The 19,358-nt window shown below is 31.3% G+C and overlaps 1 protein-coding gene across 1 annotated transcript; it reads right to left on the reverse strand.

Annotated features, from left to right (window-relative positions):
- Positions 1 to 268: 268 nt before the first annotated feature.
- Positions 269 to 13,948, reverse strand: LOC140043983 (adhesion G protein-coupled receptor L2-like). The gene is made up of 18 exons (XM_072088467.1): positions 13,926 to 13,948; positions 12,386 to 12,500; positions 11,353 to 11,637; positions 10,499 to 10,735; positions 9,900 to 9,994; positions 9,327 to 9,432; positions 9,132 to 9,230; positions 8,538 to 8,613; positions 6,305 to 6,398; positions 5,294 to 5,385; positions 4,860 to 4,971; positions 4,580 to 4,683; positions 4,113 to 4,218; positions 2,641 to 2,858; positions 2,287 to 2,347; positions 1,656 to 1,759; positions 1,043 to 1,211; positions 269 to 628 (listed from the first exon to the last, which is right to left on the reverse strand). Exons 2-18 carry the CDS (start codon positions 12,444 to 12,446, stop codon positions 554 to 556), a joined length of 2,094 nt encoding a protein of 697 aa, XP_071944568.1. The 5' UTR covers positions 12,447 to 12,500; positions 13,926 to 13,948; the 3' UTR covers positions 269 to 553.
- Positions 13,949 to 19,358: the final 5,410 nt, after the last annotated feature.

The following is a 19,358-nucleotide window of genomic DNA, read 5'->3' on the forward strand; positions in this document are numbered from 1 at the left end:
TAAACAATAGGTATTACTTACCAGACCTTACGTCGGTGTTAGTCTGCAACGACTTCTAGGAGTCAAGTTAGTAGAAATTCATCTTTAAGCCTGTTTTAGACGAATTTATTCGCACGAATCAAAAACGTTGACTAATTCCAATGCCATTAATATTTTACCTACTTGTTGTGACGTGGAGAAATTATTCAACCAATCAGAACTCATAAATGTATGATTTGAATATATAAGTGTGAGAGCGAACCACAAACAAATAATACGTCGTGTAGCAATGTATCTTTTAATGTTATGATATTACAATACATATCTTAGAGGTGTAAATATTAAACAAGAACTTATGAGGTGCACTGTGCAGCATTTTACGCTAAATTGGAGAAAGCTATGTGACTGCTATTTTGTTGTCTGTTTTTTTTTATTTTATATTAATTAAATAGAAAATGTTTTCTGCTCTTAAGAGTTCTGTTCATTTCAGCCAGAAGTAAATGCAAAGTAAAAAATAATCAGTATTATAAACAACTACATTCTGCAATAATTTATGGCGTCGTTTATTCTTCTTTTACGTGCGACTGGTTTGTGTATTTGCAACTGTGTGTACTTGACCTTTTCTCCGATTCTTCCAATGTGTTTGAACCTGAAAATCACAAACCAAATCTTAACTTTAATTACTAAATGAAAGAAATGATCGTGAAACAAAATTGGAATGAGATTCATTGGGGTTAAATTATAAAGAGTAAAATAGGAAAAAAATAAAAAAAATTCCGTACGAAATGTATTCCTCTTTTTGTAGCTTTTATGAGTGCAATAATGTAATTTTTGTTAGACTGCTTAATGGTATAATTAATGTCTGATTTCAAATTGCGTTTGGTATCTTCAATTTATTTATAACGTACTAAAGTTACGGGAGATCGGAACAATCATCTGATTTTCATAAGGTGTGTCATGTCTACAACAAGACTGCGTGACCGGTACATATCCCACGCAAGAATAATCAACAATATCATACACAAACACAAATGAGTGAATTTTACATGACACATCACTTTACCTCGTTGTCCAACAAACAGTAGACAATGAATATAAACACGCCTTGAAACGAGTTCAATATCACAAACAAATACTGCATGAAGAGGGATTCCCCATTTACAGAAAGTGGTCCAAAAATCCACGTGACACCCAGAATAGGGACTAGAAATACAGCGCCCTTCACTGACTTTCTAAACGAAAATAAGAAATTAATTTTCTTTTAAAGTGAAAGTAGAAATGCATTATTAACCCTGGCTAACTTATTATTAGTTACGATACTTTTCTAACTGAAGAATTTAACATTTTAAGTATCGGGGTTTTTTTTTAAGTAAAAGGCTTTTTCCAAGTTAACACTAAACAACATTAAGTTTAGTTTACTTATAAAGCAAGCTGATGAATTAAGGGGGTGAAGAGCATGTGATCCTCAAACGAACAACATGTAGTAGCTCGGATTTTACAAACAAAAGTTAGGTAGATAACATTTTTAAGACTGATAATAATTGTAATTTGTACGTGCACATAGACGCTCTATGCCTGATTATTATTTTGTTCGGCAATGTGCACCGCTTGCTCTAAATCTGACATTTTAAATTGCCAGTAAATCGTCTTAGATATAGAGGGCTGAATGACGTTACCTCAGCTGCCTGTGATCCTCTGTTTCACTTCTCCCCATTCTTAAATTTGTTCCAGCTCGTTGATAAATAATGCGAACCATCATAACCAGAATCACCATGCTAAACTTTAAATCAAGTTATAACTATTATTTTGTAGAGGTCAGCATCTTTCTGAAGCTGTCTAAACTATCAAAATACACAAAAAAATGTGATGCGCCCATATATGGACATAATGATGTCATATCACTACCATATTTGGGAACATCGCACTTTATTTTCTAGTTTGATAGTGTTGACAGAGCTTTAGGCAAAAGCACATTTATATCAGAGGGGTTGAGAGGTGCGCGTCATCATTTTGTGTTTTTATTCAAATTAATTGAATATTGAACTATTATATTAAGAAAAAATAAGAAGCTTTTTTACAGAGTAGTTGATTCTTTAGGCAACAAGCCTGCAATTTATTGAACTAGATTTGTTATTCCAACGTTCATAAAATGCTGGTATTTGTCAGTGTAAGATAATTTTCCTTGTACAGTATAGACCTATATAGAATATACTGTGCAGATTTATAAAAATGAAATTCACTTGTGAGTCAAATGAAGTATTTGTTAAGTTTTCTGCAAAAATAGAAAATAAAAATGGTAAAACTTACCAAAATGATTATTGATGCTGGAAAAACTATACACCAATTAGATTGTGTATCCAACCAACAGCTAGGAAAATATAAAGTATGTATTTATTGAGAAAGTAAATTCAATGAGAACCTGTTTTGAATCTTGCTTATAAAGGTAGGCCTACAGATCCTTACATCTTGTGACTGATACATTTATACCAATCTAAATGCAATTTACCCATGTAGATTTAACAATGTAATTCGATTTTCTATCAACCTGTTTTTACTTTAGGCCTACTGTTAATAATAATTTATGTTACTAATCTTAGTAGGCATTGTTTATCAGAAATAAATTAAACCTAAACAATAAATAGTATTGTTGTTTATACTTACTAATCATTTCCGTATGAGTCGTATTTGAATATTGCGACTGGTGTGACTAAAATAACTGGCACCAAATAACAGAACAATATATAATTCCTCAGTCTGTTGTGTCGGCTTGGTGTTCGGTAAATCACCTTGAATGCAAGAAATACAGCTTCACCAAACATCCAAAAAAATATGTTCATCAGAAGAAGGTACAGACACACTGAAGTAACCTTACAGAATATCTGAAATAAATGTTGTTTTGATTTGTATCATTAATAGCCATAAATCTGGAAAGTACAAATTATGGCATCATGTAACACAACTGCAAGTACAGGACACAAATACAACGAAACGACACACCAAAAGCAGGAAAGTCTAAACTTAATGATTTCTTCCATAGCTAGCTGTCACGACCACCACAAAATTGATTTCTTTCTTTATTTATCCAAAAATTAAAAACAAACAAAAAAACAAACAAATACATAAATATAACATTATAATTTAAAAAAAAAACCATTTAAATAGTTGGATAAAAAGGAAGAAGAAAAAGGCAACTTCATGCCTATCTAGCTCAACTTTCTGTATAAATAATATTTCAATTTTATTCAAATCAAACAAATCATATTATGATAAATTCAATTACTAATAAATAATAGTATAATAGTAATAATAATTAATAATAGATGTAGATATGTATAAATATATATATATTCTCATTCTCCCAAAAAATACATTTTGATATAAAATATAGTGTAAACTAAAACATTTTCTAGTCATTTCTATTTGAAGAGAACCTCGTATCTCAATTACAAGCAATGTGAATACATATTTAAAATTTGACTTTTAACGAATTCCCTTATGGAAGAAGTCTTACGTTATGTTATTGCTTATGATGGAAATGTAGCCTTTTTAAAACTAAGCATATATTGAGTAAATAACTAATATGGATGAATTAGTTTAGCCTTGATCATGGTAAACAATTTTCACCAGTTATTATTATATTGTTACTATTTACCATTGTGATATTCACATTCATTTATTTTTTACTCATCCTTTATAATATATTTTCATAGCATAAATGATGGCAAGGATCCTGCATAGAGAAGTTTGTACTTCTGTTTTCGCAGGACCCTTTTACATAAAAAAAACATAAAACAATAAACACAACATAATAGGTATAAAATAAAACAAAAAATATTTCCTAAATACATTTTAGAGTTGTTCATCATCAAAAGTGATAGTGTTTTTCTAACATGATTATTTATACATTTATTTTCTTAAAATGAAGATATTCAGTTTATTACTTCCAGTACATATGAATTTTTTCTTTATATATTATAGCAAGAGTATGAATACATATAATATAAAACAGGCTATGTGTGTACATTGTTTGTAATGATGTAAATAGTCAAGAGATCTGTTGGTTTAACCATGTAAAAATAACATATTTCTCCATTGTTTAACATTGATTATCAACTGAATTCAAATAAACTCACCGTGTACTCAATTTTGTCAATGCCGATTAGAAACAATGTATAGAAAGCAATCATGTTTGCAATCAAGTTCTTATGAATATTGTTCCGAAGAGACTTCCATAAACCTCTAACATAAATACATATTAATGAGATTATTAAAAATTAAAGTAGAGTAGAGTAAATAACTAATTTCAAAACAAGTAGGCCTACTCATAAATTTGGAATATATATTAATACAAGTAAATATAATACTTCCAATAATATAAGCTTTATTAAATAAATATAAAACAGTATCAAAACAGTATCGGAACCAATAATATTACCAAAGACAACGTTTATTTACCAAAGACACATTTACTTAACCAATAATATTACCAAAGACACTCTGGAGTTTAACACACACAGAGGCGTCAACATCACTAGGTGATGTGAAATGGGTACGAGTACACACAGAAATTGACAAATAATCAAAGAATATAAAATCTTACTTAAGTAGAACATATACAGTTTCAGTTATTGTTAGTAGAATTATGGACATGATTAATCCAATTGTAGTAAGAGCGGAAAGAGCCTCTTCGTGAATAGATTCAGTCTGAAATTACATTGACAATTTTAAACAGAACAACGGGAAAAGAAAAAAAAAGACATTAATATCATAGTATTAGGCCTACTGTACTGTAGTTTATTAGTAGTAAATTAAAAAGTTGTTCTTTTAGTTAGTGAAGTTAAGCTACTTAAGTAGGCCTAGGAGTGACATAATTAGACTACCTCATATGATGTGACTTGCATCAACACTCCAAAACTTGTCAGGTGATCACATCTACATACAGCCCATGTGACATTGATGTTGACAACATAACACCCGGATGTTGACCAGTTTCTATAATTATTACAATTATAATAGCTGTATAAATTGTTTATTCTAATCAAGTTAATCATCTTACAGAAGAAAATGGCATTTTTTTTGTTATTCTAAGACATGCTTATGTGCAAGTTTTGCATAAATGGTGTTATTAACAGTATGTGGAAAGTTAGGCCTACCAATAGTTTCATACGTATAATCTTTATATCACAAGTTTTCAGAAAAAAATCAAAATGCCGACTGGTGGACAACTATAGACTTGGGGAAGTCTAGAGGAAACGTAGCAAGCTGGAGTAGTAAGTGGTAGTAGTTGAGTATAATGATAATAATGTTATCTTACTGGGAATTAAGATTGATGAATCCACACACGTACGTTACATTATAATTCATCGACATCACAGATTCGATTAAATCGTCATCAGTTTCTAAAACCTGTTTATAATAATAGTAATATTACATAATAGGCCACTCAATCGATGATTAATTTGTTTTATTATTATAATTATTTTTTAGGAGATTTTTGTGCCACGATAGCCCGATAGCCCGTGGCTTCACACTTTAGACATCCAATTCAAAAGAAAAGGTTTTTTTTTATTATTCAAAGTGATGTTTTATTGGAGAGGCGTTTATTCAAATGAATACCATCCTAATAATTATTAATACATTATTTAATTTAATCATCTTTTGAAACTAACTGCCGTGACAGAGTGGGCCCAAGAAAGAAGACATTATGGTACGGCTTGCAACATGGGCAGACATCTCGGTCCTAACGGGACACAGGAAGATAGCCTACAGTTATTCCTGAAAGCTTACTCAATAAAACTCAGCTATCGGGATTTCACTCGAAAAATGTCTTATCATCAAATCTCCCTATGTAATTTTATAATACTATTCCCCACAATATATTCTGATTCTTTATGGCGTATATTTAATTTGATCTTTATTAATTTGCAGTATAATTCCTATTATTTAACTACTGTACCTTCACACACGCGCGGTATGTTTTAAAATAAACAAAAAACTGAAATGGCTATGATTAATGGCCAACCAACAATAGCGTCGGCGTGAACACTAATGTTATCAAATCTACGTTTCGCGGTACATCTCGGATAGATAAGGTAGGTATTCAAGGCGGAGATTTGTACCGAAGTTTTTGCATTGTGCTCGCCTATGTCAGAATTAACCATAATTTATATATAGATACCTGTATAATCAATATTTAACTCTTTTTTATTGTGTTTTGTTAGTTTCGTTTTGATTCGTATATGTTATTTTTTTAAGATCTTTTCTTTTAAATTTATGTTTAGTATTAATATGAATAGGCCTATGAGTGTGAAATAAGAACCTATACCTGTATGGTATATTCCACTCTCGTGTCTACCGCAGTGTTATTAACGTCATAGGTTGATATTGAAAGTAATCCAGAATGTAGATATACCTCGTTGCTGAAATTAAAATATTTATATTGTTATTATTATCATATTAAAATATTATAACTGTCAATCAATACCATTATGATACGGTAATTAACTTATTGATGGGATTGGACAGTACCAAAGAAACAGTAATTACAAATTAGAATTTAATTCGTCACTTTGAAGAATTATAGGTGATCGTTTTTATACTTTTACTGGCATTTATTTTTTTTTAATATGCATTTTTTTACGTCAAATATGTACACGAATTCATATCTACAACTCAAAGGCTTCCAGAATAAGTTAAACGAGTGGGGGGTCAACCTGCATTCTGAAGAATAATTATTGTCTTATTTTGTTACCACCTTAAACACCTTTGTACAATAATGTGCGCATCTTTTCATTTTTAACCTGCTCGTATAGCTCTATTTGAAGTTAGAATGGACTATTTTTACGCTTTCTAAGTACAGTATCGTGCGCGCAAAAACGTCATTGTTTAAAATGGTCAAAACGTAATTTTGAGCATTTTAAATTATACGTATACGCTTTTATTTGCTAATATTTTTATCCTTGACCTGAAGTTTATGTATAGTGAATATGATTGGATCGAGTAATAGAGATATAACTAATTATATGTTATTTCACAAAAATGGCGTATAGATGACGTCACGAATGAGTGATTACGCTTAAAAGCTTATTATGGATAATTTCATTATGAAAAAGATATTGTGAAAATTTAAAAACCATTGAGATTGAAGTTTTTCAGATAATCGAATAAATCTATACAGAAAGAAATAAATACGAAGAAGAATAGGAGATCGAAATGATGACCTAATTAAAGATTTGGTATTATTCGTAATCACAATAGAGAGGTTTCGCAATCTTACGAATACGATAACGAAAACGGATACGTCACGCACACGTATTCGTTTTCGTAAGCCATAAAAAAAATCTGTTTCGCATGGCAACGAAATATTGAGGCGCGTCCAAAATATGACTGCGGTAAATTTGAGCGAAGCTCAGGTACGTGTTGCTTGGTGCTTGGCTGCCTAGGCCTAGCTTAACATCAAAGCGAGTGAGGACTTTAAAAACTGCTATTTATCTAAATTGACCTGCCATTTTAGTAAATTACTTTCAATAAATCTATAATTATATTATAATCATGAATCATTCCTAATTCAAATGCAAAATGTGCAAAATAGATCAAAAACTATACTCGTTTTGTAGTTACGAATATAGAGAGGTTTCGCAATCTTACGAATACGATAACGAAAACGGATACGTCATACCTTTGTGATATTCGTCACGAATACTCTTTACGAATATGAAATGGGGATCAGCTCAAAAGTTTCACAAATGTATGACGTATCCGTTTTCGTTATCGTATTCGTAAGGTTGCGAAACCTCCCTAATACTGAATACTGAATACTGAAATGCTTTATTTGTCCATCATCATCATAAAATAACAACAGAAATTCTTCTTGAAGATTGACAATTATTACTACAATAATAAATAGATATACAATATAATATATTATGTACACACACATAATTGCACAAAAAATATAAGTTATGAAACACGGTGTAAAAATGACTAGGTATTAAAATTGAATAGGATTCAGGAGATTAAAATAGTTTAAAACAGCTTTAAAAGGATTAAAAACAGCTTTAAAAACAGCTTATGGTTTATAAACTACCAATCAAACCGACTCGATCAAATTAAGCGATGGTGGTTTGAAAAGATGATCGGTATACTTTATATGTTCATAGTTATTATTCTTATACAGGTTACTTTTTTATTTTTTTATTTTTTGTCTTTAGGCAATGTGGCCAAGGATTACCAATAGTGAATTAATCACTGTCCTATCAGATAGGTGGTAATCCCCCTGATACAGGGGCTATTGTGTGAACCAGTTCACCGGGGTAACCCCCTACTCTTTTTCGAATAATGAACTGGGTTCTTTTAAAGTACACACAGGTTATAACGGTGTACACTGGACCTACGGTTTATAGTCCTTATCCGAGAAGACTTGTTCCACCACCAGAACTAGGAGCGAGTCGGCCTCGAACCCTTGCCGATGTTGTTGTTGGCTCTTTAGGTACGGTAAAGGATTTTTTTTTTTATATTAACAGGTAAAAAATCCATGCAATTGAGTAATAGTTCATTACCTTGTAATATTCTCGCTTAGTTGTGGTGTACGTAGGAAATCATACTCCCAAAATAAAGCAACTATTGTTACTTCCCCTGAAAAATATAAATTCATTAATGACGATGATAATGATTTAATTCAATGATATTTATTCATTGATCCTTCATAAGCCGGTCTTCAAGCCTACATAACACACCTATTGCCTTCTTCCCGTACCCAATATGCCCACTAAATAGGTTAGGTAATATATATCGTTAGACAAAAAGAAAAAGATGACAGGCTGATGGTGTGATACAAGATACATTTAAACCTTTATTTTCACTTATTATCACAGTAAAATATTTTCCAGATCCAACACACTATAATTATTGGTCGATGATGACACAAATATACAAAGGTTAAAAACAAGCAAAACAAGAATATCGATAAAAATTGACAACAATAATGTGTGTAAAATCTTGAGTAAATTTCCATAGTCTATTTTGCAGGTCGTATACGGCAAGATTTGTTTATATGAATTATCAATGCAATTTGGAAAGGTCTGTAATAATTATAATATTAGTAATATTTCTTAATAATAATCATACAACAACCATTGTAAACACTCACGTACCTATGTAGTTGAATCCAAGATTGAGTGAAATGTTGCTGAACGTTAAAGATGTTGAGTAGTTGTCTGTGTCCACTACGGTGACTATTGAAACAATCCCTTCTACAAAAGTAAAGCAGGGAAGAGTGAAATTACTTACATGCTATAAAACATTTTTATACGTTTGTTTTATAGCTATATTTAAAAAAACTGTTTTACTTAGATTAGCATTATCTATTTCGAGTGAATCCATTTCGGTAATTTCTCGAGAATGTTGCACAATGGTATCCAATTCAACTGCACTGTTTGCAATTTCAAACTCAGTCTGAAATGTGTTAAAATGAGAAAGGTTCCATAAGGTGACATCAGGTGGGTGAGTTATCAAATAGCCATAATATAAATTTGCTTTAAGTTAACATTGTAGTATTTCTAAGAAATGTAATTGATATGCCCGGTTTATCTTAAGCTCTGTCTACACTATCAAACTGTATGTGACATAAAAATGTGATGTGCTCATATATGGACATGGTGATGTTATATCACTAACATATTTGGGCACATCACACTTTTTTGTCAAACTAGTTTGATAGTGTAGGCAGAGCTTTAGTCTATCAAAGTTAATGATATTTCAAGCAATCTTACTTAATATTGTTATAGTGAAATTTCTTTTTAGGACGCATCACGCGACTACGCAGATTATTGAGTCTCTAGCAGTCATGCATATCTAAGCGTGCGCAGAATGACTTTTCGACAGCTATGTAGTCAAGTCAAGGTTGCTGTAACATTACTTACGAATGCTGCACCGATGTTAGGTTGTTTAGAAAAGTTCACAATACAAACTGCCGACGTCTTATTGTTTGAATGGCATGCTGATACTGGATAACAATCTGAAATAACTTTACTAATTAAATAATAGACCTACGAAAACCTTTATTTATTTGATTGTAAAACATCTACAGCATTTCTCAAGTCTTCAGACTAGAGTCAACAAACAGAAGCCATAAAGTAAAAACCGTTTAGTTGGAGTAAAGCATCATTCTAAATCAGCATGCTGTTTAAAAGCCTTTAAAGCACACTATTTTGTGATATAGTGCGTTATAGTATGATTGTCGTTCATTCATATTTTTTTTTCTACTCTATTGAGATAATAATTTAAAATAACCATTTGGTAGCTGGGACGTCCTACGGAAACTCACCTTCAACGAAGATTGAAAAGGAGCTCGAACCGGTGTCATTCCAAATAATCATGCTATTTAAAAGCCTTCAAAGGACACTATTTTGTGATATAGTGCGTTATAGTATGATTGTTATTCATTCATATCTGTTTTCTACACCATTGAGATAAAATAATGATTTGGTAGCTGGGACGTTTTATTCCTATGTAAACTCACCTTCAACGAAGACGGAAAAGGAGCACGAAATGGTGTCGTCACATCCTACTATTTTTGTCGTAACGTTTACAAGCGTTTCTCCAATAGGAAACAATGATCCATTTTCGTGGGTTGTTTCGAATTCTCCGGCTTCGATGTGAAAGACTTCTGCGGGTTCCCAAGTTACGTATGCTTCGTTTAGTATGTAATCGGCACATTCAGTTACGTTATTAGGACACTCGATAAAAGCCGTAACTACTATAATAATAATAATAATAATATAATGTCAATAAATAAATAAATGTTGATGCATATGAGAAATAATAATTATACATACAATTAAGGTAATGGTAAGTGCAAAGTGACGTCACTTATTAACTCTTTAACCCTGTTAATGACAAATGATCAAATCAGGGGGACAATACATCTTTAAGCTATTCGTATCATTTTTTTGTCAACATTTTTGTTTTTGTTCGGTGTTTTATATTGTTTCTTGTTCTAATATGACAATACTGTAACGTTGATGAGAGTCAATAAAATAATGTTCAAATATACAAACAAGAAGGCCTAATTGAAATATGGATTTTCCCCTAAAAAATGAAAAATAAAGATGAATAAACTGAAATTTTGAATATGCCAGTTTTTAATCATAAAAAAAAAATAAAACTAATAAAAATAAACGGTTTAATAAAACATTTAATAAAAAAAAACCCATTGCCTGATAGCAGTCAATGGGCTTCCGGTTGATTAATTCTTTCCCATTTTTAAATTACGGATTTTGGAGGGGTTTTTTCGATCCATTCTGTAATCAACATGAATAACTAGTATGTGATTCAACAAAACAATTTTGAAAAGGTTATTTTCTTTAAGATTACCTGTTGAGGTGCATTCATATGTAATATTCATGTACTTGTAAGTTCCCTTGCATTTGTCAACAAAAGCATTACTAGATTCAATTATACATTCATCATAATGGTTACAACGATCAGTGATGTTGGTTAGAACGTCATTTATACAGTTTGTGTCGCTGGTTCTTTCGTCATTACAGAAATGATCCGGTTCCGTTCGACCATAGTTGGCAGATTCCACGACGATTGTCTTTGAACAGTTACATCTCAACTCATCAGTTTTCCCTTCACATATTATTTTGTTTCTTGACGCTGTGTGAAAACAACAGTTACAAATTATATCGATAGACATAATTAAACAATATCAACATTATAAAGAAAAAAGATAAAAATCTATTGTGTATGGCTTGCAACCAATTTTAACACATTTAAACATTTTTTGATTGATCATCAAATATTTAATGTTCATCTGGTTTCTGTTGATAACACAATTTTTGTTGTTGATGAGCATAGTTAGGATCTCCTGGCAAATTCACGGATTTCAGAGGGGCAGGTGATTTAACCGATGTGTCGTCGGTCGTCGCCTGGACCTAGAAACCATCAAACCTGTGTTGAAGCAGGAAGTGAGGAAACACTTCCCAATCCCAATATCTCCGCATGCGCATAATGAATTAACAAAAATGAATTAACATGACATAGTTTGGTCGTCGGTCGAAAGCTCCCTATTATTGAGTTTAAAAGTATTAGGTTTTATAGAATTTGTCCGATTATTATTATTTCTATTGATTAACTCTAAGAATAACAAGAATTTGTGAATCGGTCAGTTATACAATATATTTTTACTTTGTTTGTTGAAGTTTCTACGTATTCTATCTTCAGCATGTCTCTCTTCGATTATCCGGCAGTACATTATTTAAAATATGAGGCCTATTACTGTTTTTATTTTTATATTATTAAATTCAAATAAGCCTACTATACATATAGTTGCTGTATATAACATTTATTGTTTTTTTTTAATCAAAAGAGCCTAAATCATTATCATTATCATCATCATAATTACCTTCGACAGAGTAGCATGTATACAAAGTCAACATCAATGCCATATATCCAGTAATAAACATTCTCAAACCACTCTTGGCTCGGAGTACAGAATTGCATTAATTAATCAAATATATCTAGAAATTAAAAAAATCATTAACTAAAAAAGTTTGATCTCTATGCATGGTTTTGACATACACTTACGTATACTTCGAATATATGAAATAATTAGAGTATAAGGCACTTTAAACTATCATATCTTTTGTGTGATTGAAACTCATTATGTATTTATTCGTATTTTATTAAAAGGTAGCTTCGGTATAAATTGTCTAGTGCCTATTAAAATATAAACCTTTCCAACAATGATGATAACCCATACTTCGTCATGTAAACGGGCGTCTTAAAATAAGCAGCCTTTTTTAAGTGGCGCTACAGGACATAATGTTATAAGATAGGAAACTCATCAGAATTGACTGCCGGCCATATTTGAGGCATTTTTCTATAGTGTAGTATATAAATTGATATTACATAGGAAAATACGATCAGTTACGTGATTAACGATTGTTAAAGTCAATACAATCTTGTATATGTTTTGAAATGGAAAAAAAAGTCAATAAGATTCCTATTTGAAAGAAGAATTAAGAAAATTAAACAATATAAATTTTAAACTCGGAACTACCCTTTACATTCTTCAGCAAAGTACCGACACATTGATTGAACAAGCTAGAAATAAATAATAGTTTCATTCTCAATGGCAACTTTATAAAAAGATAAACATTGATGGTGTCTGTATGCGGATAATTCTTAAGCCCTGTCTATACTATAAAAATGTCCCAAGAAATGTGATGATGTCATATCACTACCATATTTGAACATATCACTACCATATTTGAACATATCCCTACCATATACAGAGTACAAAGGTAAAATGTAACCGATAATTTTTATCTAATTTTAACAATTTTTAGCCTCTTAACTTTTTGTGTGTGTTTTTGTAAATTGTATTTTATATTTTTGTATTTTGCCAGTTTTCAAATCACATTTCTGTTTTTTAAATGGACAATAAAGTATATATGACTATGACTATGACTATATTTGAACATATTACTGCCACTATTTGGGTACATCACACGTTTTTTGTCAAATGAGTTTGAGTGTAGACAAAGCTTTAAAGCCTATTTTTCTAAAATAATTTCAGTTGATTCCTATAGTACCGTATGTACAGTAGTTATACAATACTGTATATATAATATGTTTGGTAAAATAAATGGGTTGAAAATTCGAAAATAAATCTGATAAGAAAGGCTTTTTAGTTTATTGAAAGAATAAAATTATGTTAGCTATTGTGGATTTTTTTTTTGTATTGTTAGTTATTGTGCCGATACCACATTATTATTTTACGAATCTATATTTGTTTATAATAACTTTAAATTAAGCCATGGATCTTGTGATCATAATTTGATTCAGGTTTTAATATAAAATAAATAAAATAAATTATACTAAAAATCAATTTGACTTTTTTATTCAATGGCGAGAGTATAAATAGCAAATATTATACTTACCAGTCATCCACACTGCGACGACGCTGCAAGTGGAGTACATCAACACTCTCATGTCACGCCTTTATAAGACATCAATTCACACATGCGCGATCGGCTATTTAAAACATTTCTTTTCTTAATGATAAATGTAATATAACTGTTGGAATGGCGCTATATAAATTGAACGATTGATTGAACATAACTAATAACTATAACTAAAACTCACAAAACGCTGTGATCCAATGGTTTTCAAACTTCATGGTTTAAAATGAAATGTATACATGTTATGTTTCTAGTTCCTATGTTTCGGTGTGTGTATTTTACATCCTGGAGCCGGAATCATCATCATTTCAGTTGCTAGCTAGGCTATTCAAAAGAAGACTGCACTCAGATTTTGGACACAGAGTAGACCAGTTATATGTTGATTTTGAAAAATAATCAGCCAAAAACCTCAAATGGTTAACAAATCTACAATTGATTTTCTCATGTATCAAATTGTATATCTATCATGAGTAAACCATAACCAGAATACTTAAATCGTTGTCAGGGTGTCACAAAACCTAAGACCACGAAAGCTAAGACCCCCTAAGACCTAAGATCACGAAAGCTAAGACCCAAAACCTAAGATTACAAATTCTAAGATATACTACAGCTTAAAAACAATACTTGTTTATCCATACATAATTTTAAACACAGTAGGTTTCATTTATTACCATAAATATAATTTAATACTACCGCAAAACTTAGATAAACTCACATTATTTTCGCCCGTTGAGTAAATGTATATTTTTTTTTTACAACAAACAAACTTGACGGGTTGTTTGTTGGTATATATTTACTCCAATGTGTTGGTGGTTCAGAGGATGTTTTTCTTACGCACCTGCCTTTCTTGTATTTTGACTTCAAATTTGTTGACTAACTTTATCCTGAATACCACACTTTAAAATTAGGACTTATAAGTACTTTCAAAAGGAGAAACACATAATAACAAATAAATAAATCCTTTCCCATCCTGATTTTAAAGACGTGTTTCTTTGTATACTGTAATGTAACTCCTCGAGCTCCCCATGCTCAATGTTTTTGTTTCTATGGAGCGCCAAAAGAGCAACAATAATAGTACAAGTATAAAAACAGAAAGAAAACGAAACAAAAAAACTTATCATAATTTTTAAGTTAAAATTTATTTGCCAGCATTTATTTCTTCGTACTTGCATGATTATACTATTATCATTACAATTTTAATTTTATATTGTTCCATCCACACTGTAGATGGACTCCACAGAGTTTTCAGCCCTCTATATAATTTTTGCTCTTTTGACGTTCCATAGAAACAAAACCATTGAACATGGGGGGTAGGCCTACTTCTAGTGTGCTGTAGGCTAGTCATTTTGTGTGCGAGAAAAACGTCTGTAAAATCATCAATTTAAAAATGTATTTGTTACTTTTTATGTGATTCTTTTTCATGAAAGTGCCAAGTCTAAGGTGTGGTATTCAGAATAAATGTTGGGAGTTAAAATACAAGGCAGGTGCGAAAGATAAATATTTGTAATCTTAGATCTTGGGTCTTAGCTTTCGTGATCTTAGGTCTTAGCTTTCGTGGTCTTAGGTTTCGTGACACCCATCGTTGTCATTATTGGAATATTCTTCCACTGGGGCATGACAATTGAGTAAAATATCATAATTGAGCGTTAATTGGTGTGTATCCTTGCCATTTGATTGGTTAATAAGGTTGAGTTCAGTATTCATGGTTCTACTGCACAGAAGGTGTCTAATCGTTCTATAATGGTTCTATTGAACTTTCATCTTTTTTGCAACCATTTAGAGAATTGTGTGCCACAGTATATAGGGGTATTTTTGTTCATAAGAGCCGCTGATGAGGATGGATAGAGGATGTTTATCCATAACACAGGACAATTCCCATTACAGACAGATGAAGTCTTTTTATAAACAGACGTCCAAAAACTATTCGAGGAGTGTGTGTTCGAGTTAAGGTTACGAATTGTCATAAAATGGTATACCGTAAATCTTCTAATTGTAACCCTGCGGGTTATTATTCTTTGATTGTTTTTTAGGGTGGGGTACTATTAGAAGAGGGGGTTACAATTAGAGTAGTGTCCCTATTACTATTAATAATATTAAATTAGGCACGTGGAAAAGGTAACCCACTCCCAACTTTTCCGGTCAGCAACTCATATATAGCAAAATAATATAACAGTACGAATAAACAAATTTGGTTGAACTATATTTATAGTATATTAGGTATAAACTCAATCCTCCATCACTCCCGAGCGAGCCATGCATTATCTCCTTATTTTCAAAATATGGGCTGCATCATAAGTTTTTGTGGGTTATTATTGTAGATTGACTTATAAGGTGGGTTACTATTAGAAGGGGGTTACTATTAGAAGGTGGTTACTATTAGAGTGTGGGTTACTATTAGAGTGTGGGTTACTATAAGAAGCGGGTTACTATTAGAGTGTGGGTTACTATAAGAGGGTGCTTACTATTAGAGGGTGCTTACTATAAGAGTGTGGGTTACTATTAGAGTGTGGGTTACTATTAGAGTGTGGGTTACTATTAGAGTGGGGGTTGCTATTAGAGTAGTGGGTTATTATTGTAGATGGACTTATAAGGTGGGTTACTATTAGAAGGGGGTTACTATTAGAAGGGGGTTACTATTAGAGTGTGGGTTACTATTAGAGTGTGGGTTACTATTAGAAGGTGGTTACTATTAGAGTGTGGGTTACTATTAGAGTGTGGGTTACTATTAGAAGGGGGTTACTATTAGAGTGTGGGTTACTATTAGAAGGGGGTTACTATTAGAGTGTGGGTTACTATTAGAAGGGGTAATTATTAGAAGGGGGTTACTATTAGAGTATGGGTTACTATTAGAAGGGGGTAACTATTAGAGTGTGTGTTACTATTAGAAGGGAGTAACTATTAGAGTGTGGGTTACTATTAGAAGGGGGTATATTAGAGTGTGGGTTACTATTAGAAGGAGGTAAATATTAGAGTGTGGGTTACTATTAGAAGGGGGTAAATATTAGAGTGTGGGTTACTATTAGAAGGGGTAAATATTAGAGTGTGGGTTACTATTAGAAGGGTGTAAATATTAGAGTGTGGGTTACTATTAGAAGGGGTAACTATTAGATTGTGGGTTACTATTAGAAGGGGGTAACTATTAGAGTGTGGGTTACTATTAGAAGGGGGTAACTATTAGAGTGTGGGTTACTATTAGAGTGTGGGTTACTATTCGAAGGAGGTTACTATTAGAGTGTGGGTTACTATTAAAAGGGGGATACTATTAGAGTGTGGGTTACTATTAGAAGGGGGTTACTATTAGAGTGTGGGTTACTATTAGAAGGGGGTTACTATTAGAGTGTGGGTTTCTATTAGAAGGGGGTAACTATTAGAGTGTGTGTTACTATTAGAAGGGGTTACTATTAGAGTGGGGGTTACTATTAGAAGGGGGTAACTATTTTAGTGTGGGTTACTATTAGAAGGGGGTTACTATTAGATTGTTTGTTACTATTAGAAGGGGTTACTATTAGAAGGAGGTTACTATTAGAGTGTGGGTTACTATTAGAAGGTGGGTTACTATTAGAAGGGGTTACTATTAGAAGGGGGTTACTATTAGAAGGGGGTTACTATTATAGTGTGGGTTACTATTAGAGGATTTACAGTAAACCGATGGTTTTCGGAACTTGTGTTCAATTCGCCAAATAAACAGTAACTAAAAATGTCTCACCAACAGTGAAAAATGATAAAATGTCTCACACATTGTTGAAAATCATTATTAGTAGGCCTATATTATATTACTATTATCATGGTTACTTTCAACAACAAGTCTATACTATCTAATTAGAAGAATTGTTAACAAGCTTAAAATCAAGGTTATTGTTATTCAAAGAAATGTCCCAGTTATGATAATGTTTTTAGTAAAAACAGTCGTAAAAAGTTCCATCGTGAGCATCAATAACATTGTATTCATTTCAATATTATTACATAAATACAGTATGCATCATTAAATTAATCTTGTCGGTAAATGAAAAGAAAGAAACAAGCTATAAAAGCAGTAATATTTTCTAGATCATAAACGTTGTATAACGTTTTACAAAATTAATTTTATGATAACAACATAGCATAATTAAATATCAACTTCGAGTTTTTAATTAAAAATTTATAAATAAATAACAATACTAATTAACGATATGTCATAGTATCGTGGAATCGATCATACTTTCACCAAAAACGAAAGTCTTATATCGTATTTCTATGCATGTAATTTTAACCTGATTGTTAGTCTGTTAATATGTTGAGAGACATATAGAGCAATATACGGTAGCAATATATTGTATTTTTCTTGTATATGGTTTTATCTTAACTGTTTGTATTGTATGGAGTGAGTGCAGAATTTGTTTGGGCTTTAGCCTATTCTCATTCCTGGTTATTTTTTACATTGATGACCGAATAAATATTATTATTGTTAATATTATTAATTTCACGCATGTTTCAAGTGTTTTGATTTATAAAGACAGAGAATAATAGGCCTACAGGTTTTTTGTCATATTTCTGGTTAGTGCGCCATTCCATTTTTGTCTGAAAAATAGAGTTTGTGCGATCAAGATAATACGTATGAAACGCCATATATGCCAAAATATTCATCTTTTTACTAATATTAATTTTAAACTCTAGAACATATACTAAGGAACTTGAACTCTTAGGTTAAAAATAGTATAATCATGAAGTGCTGAATTAAAATAATGTTATAAATTCATTCATTATGCACTAAAAATGACAAATAGGAAAACAAACATAATATAATCTCATGCTCGGTTATCTCTATGGTAACCGTATCCTATCACAACCTTCTCGTCCCCTCTTAAAAGAATATTATTTTCTTCCATCATTAATCCGACTTCAATCCCACCTCATGCGAACAACCCGTTATTCCAAATCATTTAGCTCTAAGTGAATTACAGTTTTCAACAACACCGTTACTAGATATTTTGGTTCCGTTTAAGTAATTTATTGTGTATAACGTTTATGTGTAATTTTGTATAGTGTGTATATGTTATTATATATTTATTCGTTCTTTAAATAGTGTACAAAAAACGAATTTCTGTTTTATTGCATGTGAGAGCAGTGCATTATTATTATTACTCTAGAAAACGATACTACATTATAGTAAATTAATTAAATAGTACCTGTAGAATTAGAATTTAAGATCTACTTAGAATAATAAAGTACGTCAATAGATCAATTATAGATATTTTGAATAGTCATTTAATTAATAGAACATAAGGGATGTTATTAATATTTTAAACCTACACGTGATGTTAACGATTGGTACTGCACTTTGTGAACGTTTTTGTTAGAAATATTTATGATCGAAATAAATATTTGTATATGAAAGTTTAATTGAATAACAGTATAATTTAAGTATACCTATTT

Source organism: Antedon mediterranea, chromosome 3, assembly GCF_964355755.1.
Source record: "Antedon mediterranea chromosome 3, ecAntMedi1.1, whole genome shotgun sequence".
Taxonomy (NCBI): domain Eukaryota; kingdom Metazoa; phylum Echinodermata; class Crinoidea; order Comatulida; family Antedonidae; genus Antedon; species Antedon mediterranea.